At 38.5% G+C, this 18,238-nt stretch overlaps 1 protein-coding gene across 2 annotated transcripts in view; it reads right to left on the reverse strand.

Moving 5' to 3' along the window:
- Window positions 1-18,238, reverse strand: part of Usp34 (ubiquitin specific peptidase 34) — a 185,995-nt gene that overhangs the window by 166,557 nt on the left and 1,200 nt on the right. For both annotated transcript variants that reach the window (XM_028776762.1, XM_028776756.1), the window contains exon 2: window positions 7,331-7,418. In XM_028776762.1, coding sequence (XP_028632595.1) covers window positions 7,331-7,418 — 88 coding nt within the window. The remainder of the gene's footprint in view (window positions 1-7,330; window positions 7,419-18,238) is intronic.

Below are 18,238 nucleotides of genomic sequence, written 5' to 3' on the forward strand. Positions count from 1 at the left end.
CCCTTCCTGGTTCCAGAGCTCCGGTCCATCCTGGCAGGAGCAGGGAGGGAGAATCCTGAGGCCCCTGTTCAGTCCGCAGCCTGGACGCAGAGGGAGCCGGATACTGCGGCTCATCTTGCTTTCTCCTTCAAAAAACTTTTTTTTAAATATACATTTTATATATTTCATTTTTGAGTGAGGCCAGGTGGTGGTGGCGCACACCTTTAATCCCAGCACTTGGGAGGCAGAGGCAGGCGGATTTCTGAGTTCGAGGTCAGCCTGGTCTACAGAGTGAGATCCAGGACAGCCAGGGCTATACAGAGAAACCCTGTCTCGAAAAACCAAAAACCAAAAAACAAAAAAAAAAACAAAAAAAAAAAACAAAAAAAACATAAAGAACCTAACAGATGGGGCTGGAGAGATGGCTCAGTGCTTAAGAGCACTGACTGTTCTTCCAGAGGACCTGAGTTCAATTCCCAAAAGCCACATAATGGCTCACAACCATCTGTAATGGGATCTGACAGCTACAGTGTACTCATATAAATAAAATAAATCTTAAAAAGAAAAAGAACCTAACAGATATTAGGTTACTGAAAGAATAAATGTTATAAAAACCTAAGTGGGGATTATAAAACTAAGCCCCTTTGACATTGGGCATGGAGCTCAATGTTAGGTCAGTTGCCTTTGTATGTGCGAGACCATGGGTTCCATCCTAAGCACCATTTAAAATAAAAAGCTCTTTAATTGTACATAGAGTATTATCATGCCTTTTAAATAAATACATAGTTTATCATTTTAAACCAAATTAAAATTTTAGCAACTTAGAATACTTTATAAAAATTCCAAACAGGGAAACTAAAGCAATCTCTCAAAAAGGAGGACAAAGACTGGAGAGAATAAGAAAAGTATATGACCAATCAAGAATACCAATCAAGAATAGCAGGTCTAAAAGACAGATGGACATGAGGAAATAATGAAATAAACACTCTCAATGATTTTTAGTATTTTTATTTCAATTTATAGAAAGATTTCAATTTACATTTTAAAAACTAATGAACAGTGAAAGGTGGCAAGATCAAAATTAAAGGAAAAATAAATGAAAATACTTCAATATGCAAAATGTACAAAATTACTAATCAAAAGCATTAAAATTACATCCAAAGCATACTTAAACATACTCTAGTCTTGAAACATACTTAAACTAGCTCTAACAGAACATAATCAGAAATTCAAGATTTTTCATAAGCAGTATGCTAATCCAATCCACGGCTTTCAGAGTTTCCTAAATATAGCTTAGATATCATTTCCTGAGACTTATAGAGTAATTTTCTGCTGGAAGTATTATTTCCCCTTCTCAAATGTCCCTTTCTAGTTTTCTGGCATTTGCCCTCCCTCCCACCTATATATGTATATACAAAAAGTTGTAAGATTTACATAAGAGAAGATGTGCTGTGTGTCTTTGTAAGTCTGGGTCACCTCACTTAAAATATGTCCAAGTTTAATATACTTCCTAAAAATAGCATAATTCTATTTTCCCTTACAGATGAATAAAATTCCATTGTATATATGTACCACATTTCTGTTACCCATTCTTCTATGATGGGCATCTACGTTTATTATATTCCCATGGTATTGTGGGAACAGTAGCAACAGACATAGACAAGTATTTGTAATAGGATACAATCTTTCGGGGAGAGGTCCAGGAGTGATATAAACGGATCATATAAAAGTTCTAGCTTGTGAGGCCTAGTGGTGAATGCCTTTAATCCCAGCACTTAAAAGGCAGAGGCAGGTGGATCTCTGAGTTCAAGGCCAGCCTGGTCTACAGAGCTAGTTCTAGGACAGCCAGGGCTGCACAGAGGAACAGAAACCACAACACTGGTTTTCATAATGGCTGTTCAGTGTGCATTCTCATTTAGACATTAGTCTCCAGCTTTTGTCATCAGTTATTTTATGATATTCATTTTCAGAATGGAAAGACTTATCCAAATGCACACTTACAATTCTTGAAATGCAGGGAAAAAATTCTAAAAAGCTTCCAAGGAAGGCATTGAAGGATAGCTAAAGTAAATTGCTAGAATTGCTGATTGTCATGGCACACATCTATAGTTCTAAACTCAGAAAGCTGATGCAGGAGAATCCCAAGTTTTAGGACAATTCTGGGCCAAATGCAGCTACATAGACAGTATTTCTAAAAGGAAAAAAGCTAATAATTCAAAAAAGCAACACTAAATCCCTGAAATACAATGAAGCACAACTTTGACAATTCTGAGAGAAAATGACTTTCCACCCAGAATCCTGTATTGAAAAAAAAGCACCAAAAAGAAAAAAGGAAAAAAAAAAAAAAAAGCAGCAGTACACATAAAGAACAAACCGTTTAGATATGCCAACCCTAAAAATCATGTTTTCCATACAGCTTTTCTAAGAAAATACAATAAAGCAATAAACACCAAAAAAAGACAATTCTAGATAGTATGGGTAGAAAAATAGTAAAAGCTCAAGGATGAAATCTGAAGGGAAGCTAGTTTATGAGCAAACAATATAAACTGAAACTCAAGGTTAAGTTCAGATGAGACTGCGTAGATAGTAAAAAGATAACAGACCACTACTAAAAAGGTTTTAAGTGTTTAGAAAGCATTTGTGATTCATATATAGGAAATTACTCAAATGAAAAAAACCCCAGGAAACAAATAATGCAACCACTTAACATCTTAGCAAATCTTTGAACAGTATTTTTATTTTTACAAGTATGCTAAGAATTGATAGCAACCACATTGAGAAGATGTGACAAAGTAAACCTATAGATCATAAAAGGAAGGTCAAGGTTAAAATTGACAGATGAAGCAACAGACGTATAATACAATTTCAGAAAACAGAATATTAAACCATTAAGTTGAAAATAAAAACAGGATTGAGGAGGACTTAAAAAATACTATATGCTTTTCTTTCTATCACATTTTGAGGTAGGGAAAGACAGTCTCACTGTGTAGGTCTGGTTGGCCTAGAACACACTCCATTGACCAAGCTGGCTTCAAACTCAAGAGACCTATCTACTTCTGATGTAAATGTGCCCCATGTCTGCCTCAATTACTTTTAAGACTTGTTTGGACTTCTTGTATTTATTGTTCTATATCACACATACCTTCCCTACCATCTGCCAATCCTACCTTTTCCTCCATTCTACATCTTTTATTTCTATGATTATGAATATATTACCTAAGTAAAATGGTATGCTTCGTATCTGAATTCAAATTTATATTGAAACCCATGTAATGAGGGCTAGTAAGATGGCTTGGTTGGTTAAAAAAAGCACTTGCTATGCAAGATTAACAACCTGAGTTCAATCTGTAAAGTAAAAAGGAAAATATACAAACCTTGTGCACTCACATATGCACATCTTACATATGCACATGCTGATAAGCTTTTTAAATGCAATGATAGCTCAAAACATGTAGTTTCAATAAATTTCAGTAGTAAATAAATACTCATGAAGAACCATTAGGACAAGTACAATTCTTAGGACAGATTCTAGAATTTCATTTGATAACACATATCTACCATTTTCCCTATCCTGCTATTGTTGAAAGCATTAAAGATCTACTTCACAAGTCTGGGACAGATGGCCTGGTGGTTAAGGCCACTTGCTTCCAGAGGACCCAGGTCCAGCTCCCAGAACCCACACAGAGGCTCACAACCATCAGTCACTTCAGTTCCAGGGGATCCAAAGCTCTCTTCTCACTTCCTAGGGCACCAAGCATACTTGTGTTGTTACACATACATTTATACAGGCAAAACATTATTATACATAAAATTTAAAAAAAAAAAAACTAAAAAAACTATTTACAACATAGTATTCAACATCGGGGAAAAAAATGTTTCCAGAGTATCTGAAACTAGTAATCCTTTCTATAGACTGCCTACTCTCAGCAAAACAAAACCTGTTGAATGTGGTGACTGCAACAGCAGACACCAGATCAGCCCAGAGCAGGTGCTCAGACTTTAGACTTTTAGCAGTACTAAAAGAACCAGGTTACTTGGTCAAACCTCAGTTGAGGGCTTCCAGTTCTCAGCACTTTAAAATCAATCATGTTCATTTTAAATGTGATCATTAATAGCTTCCACAGATATTCTACTGAGAAATAAATTCCAAATGTTCTGGAGTTCTTATCATATGGAAGGCTTTCAGAAACAATACTGGCTGGGTGTGGTGACAAAAGACTTTAATCCCAGCATTCAGGAAGCAGTGGCAGGCAGATCTCTGTGGGGTAAATAAAGGCCAGCCTGCTCTGGGCTCTAGTGAGTCCCAGGACAGCCAGGGCTATCTATCTACACAACAGACCTATCTTTAAAAAACAAACAAACAAACAAACAAAAAGAAAAGAAAGATAGAGGAAAAAAAGTAGGACCTTGCCAAATCTGTACATTAGCTTTATCAACTCTGCGTTACAAGTTTTCACTGCACATATTTTGTTTGTTGAGACAAGGTCTAGCAAGGTCTAAGAAGTTCTAACAAGGTCTAAGAAGGTCTAACAAGGTCAAGAATGGCCAGGGACTTGGGAACCTCCTAAGGCTTTCATTTGGAATCTCAAAAACTGTTTGATATGAGTTAAATTCTGGAGAAAAATACTTTGAATAATAGTATATCTTTTTTGTTTGTTTGTTTTTTTGAGACTGGGTTTCTCTGTCCCACATTAGAACTCAACTCTGTAAACCAGGCTAGCCTAGAAATCAGAGACATCTGCCTGCCTCTGCCTCCAAATACTAGGAAGAATTAAAGGCTTTCACCACCAACAAACTTTTTCTTTTCTTTCTTTTAAAGGTAGGAGCTCACCATGTAGCTCTAGCTGGACTGGAACTCATACAGAGCAGGTCAGTTTGGAACTCACACAGACCTGCCTATCTATGTCTCCTATAACTAGAACTAAATGGATATTCCTCATGTCCAAGTCAATAAATTTTCTTTTTACTTTGTGTGTGTGAAAGAACGCATGTATGTGCACCATATGTGTGCAGGAGACTTCACAGATCAAGAAGCATTGAAGCCCCAAGAAGCAGAGTTACAGAGAACTGTGAACTACTATGTGGATGCATAGAAACAAACTGGAGTCCTCTGCAAAAGCATTAAGTACTTTTAACTACTGAACCATCTCTTCCAATAAGCATATTATGTCTATTGTTTCTTTTTTTATGTGAGTACACTGTACACACACCAGAAGTAATATTATCAGTTGTCAGGATTTGCCATTACAATGTATTGACCAGGATAGGTAAAAGACAATCTTTTTTGTTTGTTTGTTTGTTTGTTTTTGAGACAGGGTTTTTCTGTGCAGCCTTGGCTGTCCTGGAACTCAATCTGTAGACCAGGCTGGCCTCGAACTCAGAAATCCGCCTGCCTCTGCCTCCCAAGTGCTGGGATTAAAGGCGTGCACCACCACCCCCGGCAAGGCAATCTTTACTTAAGAAATAATGTGTCAGAGACTTGGTGTGGTAGCACATCCCCTTTAATCCCAATACTCAGAGAATCAGAGGCAGTGGGATCTTTTTGAGTTTGAGGCCAGCCTGGTCTATATAGTGAGTTCCAAGACAGCAAGGATTATATAGAAAGTCTCTATCTAAAAAAAGGAAAGGGGGGTGGGGGGGAAAAGGGAGGGAAGGAGAGAAAAAAGAAGGAAGGACAGATGGATGGAGCAACAGGGGCTGGAGAGATGGCTCAGTGGTTAAGAGGACTGAGTGCTCTTCCAGAGGTCCTGAGTCCAATTCCCAGCAACCACATGATGGCTTACAACCATCTATAATGGGGTTTGACCCCCTCTTCTGGTGTGTCTGCAGACAGCAACACTGTACTCACATACATAAAATAAATAAATAAATAAATAAATAAATAAATCTTAAAAAAATAAAATCACTGTAGCAGGGCAGTGGTGGCACATACCCTTAATCCCAGCACTGGAGAAGCAGAGGCAGGAGGATCTCTGAGTTCAAAGACAGCCTGGTCTACAGAGTGAGTTCCAGGACAGTCAGGGCTACACAGAGGAAATGCTATCTCAAAAACCCAGAAACACAGTAAGTAGGTAAGTAAGTAGGTAGGTAGGTAGGTAGGTAGGCAGGCCGGCAGGCAGGCCGGCAGGCAGGCAGGCAGGCAGGCACAGTGTTCATTGATCACTAAATAAAATACTTCAAATATTTATTAAATTTTGTATTCACTGCCAGATGTGGTAGTGCACACCTTTAATCCTAGCCATGAGGCAAAGGCAGGCAAAATTCTTAAAGTTTCAGGCCAGCTGGGTCTATATAGTTGAGTTCCAGGATAGCCAGGACTACATAATAAGACCCTGTCTCAGGAAAAAAAAAAAAAAAAAAATACAGATACACTATGTGTGTCCTCACATAAATGTGTTTGCCCTCACACATGTGTGTGCATACATGTCCCTGGGTTAAACTCAGTTTATCAGGCCTGGTAGCAGGAGTCTTTACCCACTCAACAATCTCTCTGCCCCACTTGAAACATTTTCCAAACTCATAAAAATTTTATGAAGAGTAGTTTAAATTGCATAAGCACACAAGAGAAAAGATTTAGTGGGAAGCTGAAGATACACATATGTGTAAGAACATTTATGCAGCATATACAAGGCCTTGAGTTCAAATTTCACCTATAGCTCAATGGTACAGCCCAGAGAAGCTGCTGGGTTTTAACATCAACACTGTAAAACACATTGTTTGCCCCTATCAAATAAAATCACACAGACACATAAGTTTACAGTCTTTTTCATAGCGGCTGTATTAACAACTAGGATCCTTGAGTTTTAGTCTGTATATTCTCAATTTATATATTGTACAAAAGCTGATCTAATGTGCATAATAGATGGGAAACAATCAAATGACTTTAAAATATTTATTACCACAATAAAGATTTAAAAAAAAAAAAAATAAGTTTGCTGTAAGTTTTCAGCTATTCCATAAAAATTCTTTTATCCTGCTGAGCAGTGGTGGTTCTCATCTTTAATCCCAGCTTGGGCTACAGAGTGAGTTCCACAACAGCCAGGGCTACACAGAGAAACTATCTCACAAAAATTCTCTTATCTCTCAAAATAATTCCTTCTCAAAATTTTAGTGTCTCATTCCTTAAGAGTGAGAGGAAAGTAAAAGAAATCAATGTTTATGTTATTTTAAAAACAATGTCAAAATCAAGCCTACGATTTAAAAAAAGATAAAATGACTGAATATTGATAAACTTATCATTTAATACAGAAAAAAACATGTAATTAAACATCCTAAAAGAAAATCTAATGACAAGTAATGGCAGTTTATACAGTTCATCAAGTTAGTCTTTAAAATACCTACAACTGCATACCTCTGAGTCCAGGAATTGATATAAGCAAATATTTTGAGAGTATGTTCCTTTCTGAGCTGCAGTCCATCACCACCTTCTATATCTGATACTGAAATAGAAGGATAAAAGTATGAATAAATGTTAAATGAATATTAAAGCCAATACTACTTAAAGATAAAGCTTAGATACACAAATGCAAACATCAGTCGGGCAGTGGTGGCGCATGCCTTTAATCCCAGCACTCGGGAGGCAGAGGCAGGTGGATTTCTGAGTTCAAGGCCAGCCTAGTCTACAGAGTTAGTTCCAGGACAGCCAGGGCTACACAGAGAAACTCTGTCACGGAAAAAAAGAATATAAATGGGTTTAAAAAAACAAAATAAGATAAAAGTTCTCAAAAGTTTCATAATCACTTAAGTACCAACTCAGTATTTCTTCAGTACTCCAAAGACTCAAAGATTTAAACTTGAATATCATTAACATTCTCTCATATCAATAACAGACTCAGTATTCTGTATCTGAAATGAGAATTTCAGATTTTAAAATGATGGAGATTCTAACGGGCTGAACATGTCATATTAAAGAAAAGTTAAAAGCCGGGCGTGGGAGCTGAGTGCTGGAGAGACGGCTCCGTGGTTAACAACACTTGCTGCTCTTCCAGAGAAATAGAGTTTAGTTTTCAAAATACAGGTCAGGTAGTTCATAACCACCTTTATCTCCAACTTTATCAAAAGATTAGATACCCTCTTGTGGCTTCCAGAACAGCAGAACACAAATTTGTACACACATACACATAAATAAACAAGCATAATTTTTTAATGGAGCTGGCAAAATGTTCAAGTAGTAACTATTGCTACCAATCCTTGAAAAACTTGACTTAAATCTTCAGAATCCACATGGTAGAAGAGAACTACCCTGTAAACAAGTTGTCTGTCCTCCACACATGCTCCATGGCATGCATAAGTACACGTACACATACACACACACATACACATACACACACACACACAATAAATTTAATTTTTAAAATGGTTCAATTTTTTTAAACTTTTTTAAAACTCAAAATTTAAATTTTAACTAACTAGAAAACTTCAGGTTTTGAGTTTAGTGATAATCAATCTCTATTTCTTCACCAAAATAGAAGTTAGCATTTCACTTAATATGATTTATCTTGCTATTGAGGGAACTCGGCATGGAAGGGAAAATAGAAACAAAATACCATTAGAATAAAATAACACTCTACTGGCCACATTATATATTACCTTACCAAGCAGTGCTGAAGTGTCCCATTGCCTTCTTACTTTGAATACAACTCCAAAGGCCCTATTGCCATCACAACACAGTAGTATAGGTCAATAATCTCATCAGCTGCAAAGACCTCTTAAAGGGGTTGGGAGTTGGAGGCTGGACAGCAGCATGAAGAGATGGCCCAGTTATTAAGAGCTGCTCTTAAGGGCTGCTCTTCCAAAAGATCCAGGTTTAATTCTAAGCACACATATGGTGGCTCACAATCATTCATAACTCCATTTACAGGGGATCCAATATCCTCCTCTGGTCTCTTTGGACAAGCTAAGCTTGTACATGGTGTGGACATGCCTGAAGGTAAAATGCTCATACACATAAAATAATGATAAAATAAATGTAAAGGAAAGGGCAGGCTGGAGTTAGCTCAAAGTAAAAGAGAATCCATTGCTCTTGCAGAGGACCTCGGTTTGATTCCCAGCACTCTTCTGGTGGCCAACAATTATCAGTAACTCAAGTTCCAGGGACCTGACCTCTGCAGGCCCCAGGCATGCATGAAGTGCATATACATGCACACAGGAAAAATATTCATACACATAATTTTTTTAAAAAGAAAAGAAAGATCATGGGACTATTAGGTTATAGTATGACCAAATAATGGAAAATTATATTGAGACTATGAAAGGTATGATTTAATGGGCAACTGATGAGGAAAGGTGCTGATATTTCTTCCTCTTTGTCAGCAGTCTTATTAAGTAGTCCAGGCTTGCCTTGAACACACAATCTCTCAGATTTCCTAGTTTTCTATGCTGGGATGACAGGCAAATGCCACAACATCCAGCTTTAACCTGTATCTTATGAACATAATTAAGAGTCATGTAGCACAGCACATTTTAGGCTAGTTTGGGTTACAAGAGACCATGTCCAGATGGATGGACGGATGGAGGTAAGATAGCTGTGGAGATAATTCAGTGGATAAGAACAAGATGTGTAAGCATGAGGATCTAAACTGAAATACCTTTGGCCACAAAGGCTTCTAACCTCAGTATGGTAGAGCTGAGACACGCAAATATTGGGAGCTCCCTGGCCAGCCAAAACCTTAAGCTTCTGGTTCAGTGACAGACTCTGTCTCAAGGAATAAAACAGAAAATATAGGAAAACATCTAATTTCTTCCTTTGCCTTTAAATGCACACTAACACACTGAAGGCCCCATATACACAAGAGTGGAGCTCACACACACACTATAAATAAACATTTTTTAAAGGGGAGCTGTAGCTCTATGGTAGAACATTTGCCTAGCATGTACACAGCCCATCCATCAACAAGTGAGTGGATACTGAAAATGTGGTTTCGCATGCCACACACAAATTTAGTCAAAATTAAATATGCAAAAAGTGGATATGGGCTGAAGAGATCACTGAGTATTTAAAAGCACTTGTTGCAGGCTGAAGAGATGGCTCAGCAGTTAAGAGCACTGACTGTTCTTCCAGCGGTCCTGAGTTCAATTCCCAGCGACCACATGGTAGCTTACAACTATCTGTAATGGTATTGGATGCCCTCTTCTGGTATGTGTCAAGACAACGACAGTGTACTCATAAATAAAAATGAATAAATAAATTAATCTTATTTTTAAAAAGCACTTGTTGCTCTTGCTAAGGACCTGAATTCTCTTGGTTTCCCACACCAACATGCTGGTTCATAGCATGTATAATTCCAATGCCTTCTCCTGATCTCTTAGGGTACCAGGCATACATACATACACATTCAGGCAAAATAGTCATACATATAAAATAAATAAATTCTAAAAAGAAAAGAATGGGCTGGAGAGATGGCTCAGTGGTTAAGAGCACCGACTGCTCTTCCAGAGGTCCTGAGTTCAATTCCCAGCAACCACATGGTGGCTCACAACCATCTGTAATGGGATCTGATGCCCTCTTCTGGTGTGTCTGATCACAGCAACTGTATACTCACATTCATAAAATAAATAAATCTTAAAAAAAAAAAAAGAAAGAAAAAGAAAAAGAGGGGCTGAAGAGATAGCTTAGTGATTAAGAGCACTGGCTGCTCTTCCAGAGGCCCTGAGTTCATTTCCCAGCAACCACATGGTAGCTTCACAACCATCTATAAGGGGATCTGATGTCATCTTCCGGGCTGCAGATACATATGCAGCACAGTATTCATACATGGATACATGGTAGAAAGAAAAGGAAAAAAAATGGATATATTTGGAAATTATATTAAATGAAGTAACCCAGGCACAAAAGGACAAAAACTGTATGTTCTCTCTTATAGACGGATTCTAGCTTTTATTTTATATGAGTGTGTTTCTGCGTGTGACTACGTAATGTTTACATGTAGATTTATATATGGGTACAGTTCATGAAATTACAAAGGAAAATCAAAAAGAAATGCTTTGAAGATGAGGTAAAGGCAAGAGAACACACATGGCATGAAAGTGGCATGAAATCAACAAAAACAGGTTATGTACAAAAATGCAATAATATGGACTATGCAATAACATATCATGTTGTTAAATTTTAAAAATCGGGGGCTGGAAAGATGGCTAAATAGTTAAGAGCACTGGCTGCTCTTCCAGAGGACATAATTCGATTCCCTGCACATACAGGACAGCTTACAACCATCTGTCTATAACCCCAGTTAAAGGATCCCACACCTTCTTTGTACCTTGAGCACTGAACACACATGGTACACAGACACACATGCAGACAAAATACCCATTACATATATGTAAAATTTTTAAAAAGGTAAAGCCAAAGAAGCAACTGTCAATGTTAGATGAAACTAGCTAAATCTTACACTACATAAACTTAGTACTCAATACAACTGTCTTTGTTAAAAAACAAAAAAAAATTTAGAGTCACATTAAGAGTCAGCAGTAACAAATATTTTTGATTTGGATATTTTCCCCTACCTCCCATGGTTTTTAATTTTATTGTTTTGCCTTACCAAAGACAAATTAAAAATAATGTAAATTTGGGCCTTATTTAGTTAACAGCACAGAACATAAAAACTGCCTAAGAGGGGTCAGACAACTCAATATAAACATGCAGGGCTGATGAGATTAGCTCGCCAGTGGAGAAAGGCACCTGTAGCCAAGACTGACAATCAGTTCAATTCCCAGGACCCACGTGGTAAGAAGAAGAAGAAGAAAAAAAAATCAACCTCTGAAAAGCTCTCCCTTGACTGCTATACTTGTGCCATGGCTCATACACACACACACACACACACACACACTAAGTAGATGTAATAAAGTAGTTATAAGTATAAATTAGCGTTTTACCCCAAAGTAACACTTTGATAATATTCAGTACAGGAGATGTGCAAGTATCATAGTAAAGAAAAAAACAACAATCAGTATCCTTTCAAGAAGCATATAGAGCACCAGGTAGTTCTTGGCTGACATACACAAGGCCAAGTTTTATTCTGTACTGCAAAAGAAAAAAAAAACTAGAAAATATAATTTTTAAAGGTTTTGTGTGTGTGTGTGTGTGTGTGTGTTTTCTTACACATATCTGCACACCCCAAGAAGCAACTGGATGCCGTTATAGATGGTTTTAAACCACCATGTGGGTGCTGGGACCCCCCTGAAGAAGGGAACCAATACTCATAACTTCAAGCCATTTTCCAGCCCTGAAAATATAGTTTTTCAACACTGTAATCATAAATCTAGGTAACCACAAATCTTGAAATGCTTAATAAACTTAGGATATAAGCACAAGAGGCAAAGGCAGGCAGATCTCTGAGTTTGAGGCTACAGTGTTAAGTTCCAAGACAGGCTACACAGAGAAACCCAGTCTCATACACCTCCACCACCACCACCACCACCACCTCCTCCACCACCACCACCTCCACCACCTATGCACCTCCACCACCACCACCTCCTACACCACCACCACCTATGCCACCTCCACCACCACCACCTCTACCGCCTACAACTCCACCACCACCACCTCCTCCACCACCTATGCACCTCCACCACCACCACCTCCTCCACCACCACCACCACCACCACCACCTCCTCCTCCACCACCACCACCTCCTCCACCACCACCACCTCCACCACCTATGCACCTCCACCACCACCACCTATACCGCCTACAACTCCACCACCACCACCACCACCTATACCACCTACAGCACCATCACCACCACTCCTAGCTTTCTCTTTCTGAACAAATGCTAATAAAACTAGACCTAGCAATTCATGCCTATAAATCCCAGCACACAGAATCATGGAGGCTGCCATGGAAATGTGAAGCTGCCTAAGGTAGCTAATACCAATCTCTAAACAAAAATAATATAAAACACACAGTAATTTATAGTTATTCCACATTTAAAAAATTTATACACATCGAACTTCTTTGAAAGATGATAAACTTTTACTTACTTCCAAAGAGAAAAACTCAGTATTTACCTAAGATGGCTGAAACCACTATTTCCACAGTGAAGGTGTTTAATCTACTATAAACCTTTAACTAGCTTCAAGGAAGTTCAAGGTCCTCCTGAGGTACATATCAAGTTTGAGACTAGCCTGGGTTACAGGAGACCTTGTTTCAAGTAAATAAAGCCTTCAAACATTAAAAAAAAGAAATTTAAACTCTTCAAATAACATATAGAAATACATAAAACTTTATGACTAGTGTTCATAGCACTAGAACTATAGTTTAAAAATCAGCAACATAGCCATGCACACTAACATACAACTTTAACCCCTGCACTGGGGAGGCAGAAGGAAGGAAAGTTCTTTAAGTTTGAGGCCAGCCTGGTCTACACATAGAGTTCCAACTAGGCAAGGCAATATATTGAGCAATATCCAAGCCAACAAGATGGCTCAACAGGTAAAAATGATTATCACCAAGCCTGAAAACTGGGATTCGATGCCTGGTACAGAGGAGAACAGACTCAAAACCGACCTCCACATGCAGACTGAGTCACGTACACACAAAAATGCCAATCTTCTAGGAGCCCGAACTATATTTACTTCCACATAGACGTCCACATAGAAATATAAATAATATAAATGTAAATAAAGTATACTTTATATATCAAGTTTTCATAGAAAATTGCAAAAAGTATTATCTGTATAACTACAAGTGAGATCAAGGGATAATGAATTCTGATCAAGTCTATATAATAGTTATTATCTGTCTCAAACAAACACAAGCAAACACACACACACAAACACACACAAAGAGCTGGAGAGATGACTCAGCGGTTAAGAGCACTGACTGCTTTTCTAAAGATCCTGAGTTCAATTCCCAGCAACCACATGGTGGCTCACAACCATCTGTAATGGAATCTGATGCCCTCTTCTGGTGTGTCTGAAGAGAGTGACAGTGTACTCACATACATAAAATAAGTTAATTTAAAAAAACACAAAACAAACAAGATCATCCTCTCCCTAGTCCTGTCCTCCACCTCTTCTTGTTCTCCCAGAACCAAGCTCTATAAAAAATATACTATGGCCGGACGATGGTGGCACATGCCTTTAATCCTAGCACTTGGGAGGCAGAGGCAGGTGGATTTCTGAGTTCGAGGTTAGCCTGGTCTACAGAGTGAGTTCCAGGACAGCCAGAGATATACAGAGAAACCCTGTCTCGAGAAAAAAAAAAAAAAAAAAAAAAAAGAATATACTATGGCACAGTGCTTTATTTACCAGCTTGAAAACATTTCCTCCAGCTTGAAAACAGACAGCCAGGTCATCTTGGGGAGCTTGAGAAATGGCTCTGCTATTAAGAGCACTGATTATTCTTCTGGAGAGCCCAGCACCCACATAATATAGACAGCTCACAACTGTCTACAACTGTAGCCCTTTGGGATACGATGCCCTCTTCTGGTGTTCAGGAGTATATACAGACAAAACACGTGTGTGTGTGTGTGGGGGGGGGGGGGGGTAAATCTTTTTTTTTTTTTTTTATGAGTGTTTGGTCTGCATGTAGGTATATATGCCACATGTGTGCCTGGTGCCTCCAGAAGTCCAAAGAGGACATCAGATCCCCTGTAACTAGAGCTAAAGATGTTTGTGGGCCTCCATGTAGGTGCTGGAAATCAAACCCAGGTCCTCTGCAACAGCAAACATTCCTAGCCACTAAGCCATCCCTCTAGACCCTCCAATATCATCATTTTTAAAACACATACACACACACACAAAAAAAAAAGTTACTAAAAAAAAAAGTTAAAGGTTAAAGTCACACCTTTAATTCCAGTACTTAGGAGGCATAGGCAGGCAGATCTCTGTGTGGCCAGTCTGGTCTACAAAGCAAGTTCCAGGACAGCCAGAGCTATATAGTGAGAATCTGTTTCCAAAAAAACCAACAAAGAAGGCAGTAATCAGTATTCCTTACAGAGACAATGTTCATACTTTCCTACACTAATATACATCTTATACTGCTTCTTCATTTGCTCTTCAGATCAACGCTGATCATGGTAGCTCATGATGCTTCCCTACCCCTTGGGAGGCTGAAGCAGAACTGTTTGAGCATAGCCTGGGATGACTAAAGAATGAGACCTAAGGTCAAAATACAAGTAAACAATATCTGGCTGGAAATTGTGAATAATTTTATCTGTTAGCCAGTGCTTCAAATATTAGTTGGTTAAGGAAGTTTTAACTTAAGATTTGCCATAATCAGGGACTGGAGAGATGGCTTAGTGGTTAAGAGCACTGACTGCTCTTCCAGAGGTCCTGAGTTCAATTTCTAGAAATCACTTGAAATCACAACCATCTGTAAAGGGACCTGATGCCCTCTTCTGGTGTGTCCAAAGACAGTGACAATGTATCACATACATAAAATAAAATTTTTTTAAAAACTCAAGGCTGAGTGAGCCATGTATCAAGCACTTGATAGTATGAGTCAGGGATACTACAAGTTCCAGGTCAGCCTAGACTAAAAAGCAGGATACTGTCACTCCCACACCCTAGCCTCCCTCCTCCACATATAAAAACCACAGTAGTGCCGGGTGGTGGTGACACACGCCTTTAATCCCAGCACTTGGGAGGCAGAGGCAGGTGGATTTCTGAGTTAGAGGCCAGCCTGGTCTACAGAGTGAGTTCCAGGGCAGCCAGGGCTACACAGAGAAACCCTGTCTCGAAAAACAAACAAACAAACACCACAGTAGCTCATGAATGTAGGGCCAACTCTTGAGAGGACCAGGAAGGAGTTCCCTTAAACTGTCAAAAAACAGACTGGGGTGGTATTCAATAGTTTAGTCCTTATTTTAGGATCCTTAGCCTGATTCTAGACTTTAACAGGCCTTTCACCTGTAGGTAAATTTAGAGCATAGTTACATAATGTATGTTTCCATGGTAAGAATTTGCAGTTTGAGAACCTCTACAGGACTACAGGTACAAGTGATAATATAAGTACTGTAGCTAAACACTGATGACAATGTAAACTGTTTAGAAACTATTACTGATCTTTTTTTTTTTTCTTGTTAGATATGCTGCATTCTGACAGATTTACCTGGCTTCAAGACAAGGTTTTACTATGACTTAACTGACTTCAAACTCAGGATCGTGCCTCAGTCTTCCAAATACAGACATGTATGGCCCACAATGCTCTGCTCTCTGCCAATTTTGTTGTTTTTACTTTTTAAATTTTATATATACAGTGAGTTAGTTTTAATTGTATATGTCTGTGTAGTATGTTCCCATACCCTTAAGGCCACTCTGATCCCCGCAGCTGGGAGCTACCCTACCTCTTCCAATCTCAAGAGTTCTCTTTTCCTTAATCCATTTGCATTTGAGCCCCTTAATAATAAATTGCCACTACACACCTTTAACAGCAGCACTCAAGAGACAGAGGCAGGTGTATCTCTATGAAATGAGCCAACCTGGTCTCCACAGTGAGTCCCAGGAGTCAGGACCAGAGATAGAAAGACCCTGTCTCAAAAATCAAGCAGAAAAAATTAAAAATAAAAAAAAAAAAGCACATGGTTTAAGGAATTTAATTGTGAACTTTGAATTAAGGTTGAGTACTAATCTTTGCACAACCAATGGGGAAGAAATAGACAGCCAATACATAATTACCAAGTGAAATTACAAGAAGACATATAACCCACTTCAATGTAAAAAGCTGATTTTCTAGAACTCTAAGGGATCTGATGCTCCTTCTGACCTCTGAGGGCCCAAGGCATGCATCTGGTTCATTCATGCACATAAAATTAAATTTAAAAATCTAAAATTTAAACATAAAACTGATTATTTTCTTTGTTGCTTTTGTTGGGAGGGGTGCCAATCCTGGGGGCCAGCACTTTATCCACACTACCACTGAGCTGTATGCCAAGCACTCTTACTTTTTATTTTGAGACTGTGTCTCACTCACTACCCCAGGCTGGCCTTGAACTCATCTTGTAGCCCAGGAAAATCCTTGACCTTGTGATTCCCCCTGCCTCAGCTTCCTGAGTAGCTGGGATTATAAACAAGCCTGTACCACCAGGCCAGGCTAATTCAACAAGTTGTAGTCAAAGTTCAACCATTATGCTCATCCTGAAGTACCATCCATCTTGCGCATTGCCAAACATTACCACAGTCAAGTATAGTCTGTCTTGTTCTCAGAGAATAGGGGTACAAAAACAACACAACGAAAATATTTTGAAACAAGGTCTCATTACATATGAAAAACACTTAAGCCAACTACAGTGGTTTTAAAAAAAAAGTATCTCCTGAGGTGACTGAAGGCTTATTTTTTTCCATGAGGAGTAAGTACCTTTGGAAACTACTGACTTACAGTTTCAAGATAATCTTAAATTCCAGATAATCTTAAATAGCACCTTTTGTTTTTAATTACTAACTTACCTGCATGTGTGTAAGAATGTGTGGACCCTGGAATAAACTCACTCAAGTCCACAGACTTACAGAGTAAAGCACCTTGACCCCCTGAACAATCTCACCAGCCCTTAAAAAAAGTATCTTTCTTTACTATGCAAATGTCATCTCTTCTCAAATAAATTTTCTTTAGCTAGTAGGTTTATAACATTCCTAGTTAGGCTTAAAATAATGTTTTAAGTCACACCCTAAGGGGGCTGGAGAGATGGCTCAGTGAGGTTAAAAGCACTTGCTGCTCTTCCAGAGGACCTAGGTTCAGTTCTCAGCACCTGCATAGGGCAGCTTACAACTGTAACTCCAGCTCCAAGGGACCTGATGCTGACTTGGGCAGCTTCACTCACATTAATTGATTCATAAACAGACACACATACCTACATAATCTTTAAATCACTTCTCCCAAATTCTTTTTCCTAATGAATACTAAACAATAAAGTACTTTCAAGTTGGAGAACAATGTCAGAATCATCAATGTATTTCTAAGATACAAAATGTTTTACTGAAATAAGTTCTAAGGAATTATGTTTACCATATCACTTGGACCAAGAATGAAAATTATGGCCGGGCGGTGGTGGTGCACGCCTTTAATCCCAGCACTTGGGAGGCAGAGGCAGGCGGATTTCTGAGTTCTAGGCCAGCCTGGTCTACAGAGTGAGTTCCAGGACAGCCAGAGATATACAGAGAAACCTTGTCTCGAAAAACCAAAAAATAAAAATAAAAAATAAAAAAATAAAAGAATGAAATTTATGTCAAAATAGGAATAAATCTAAAATAATAGAAAAATTTAGGATGACACAATTATGGGGAAAGTGTAGTTTGAATATATACAAACACCTACTTTAATCTG

The sequence above is a fragment of the Grammomys surdaster genome, unplaced genomic scaffold (assembly GCF_004785775.1).
Source record: "Grammomys surdaster isolate TR1022 unplaced genomic scaffold, NIH_TR_1.0 67, whole genome shotgun sequence".
NCBI classification, from domain to species: domain Eukaryota; kingdom Metazoa; phylum Chordata; class Mammalia; order Rodentia; family Muridae; genus Grammomys; species Grammomys surdaster.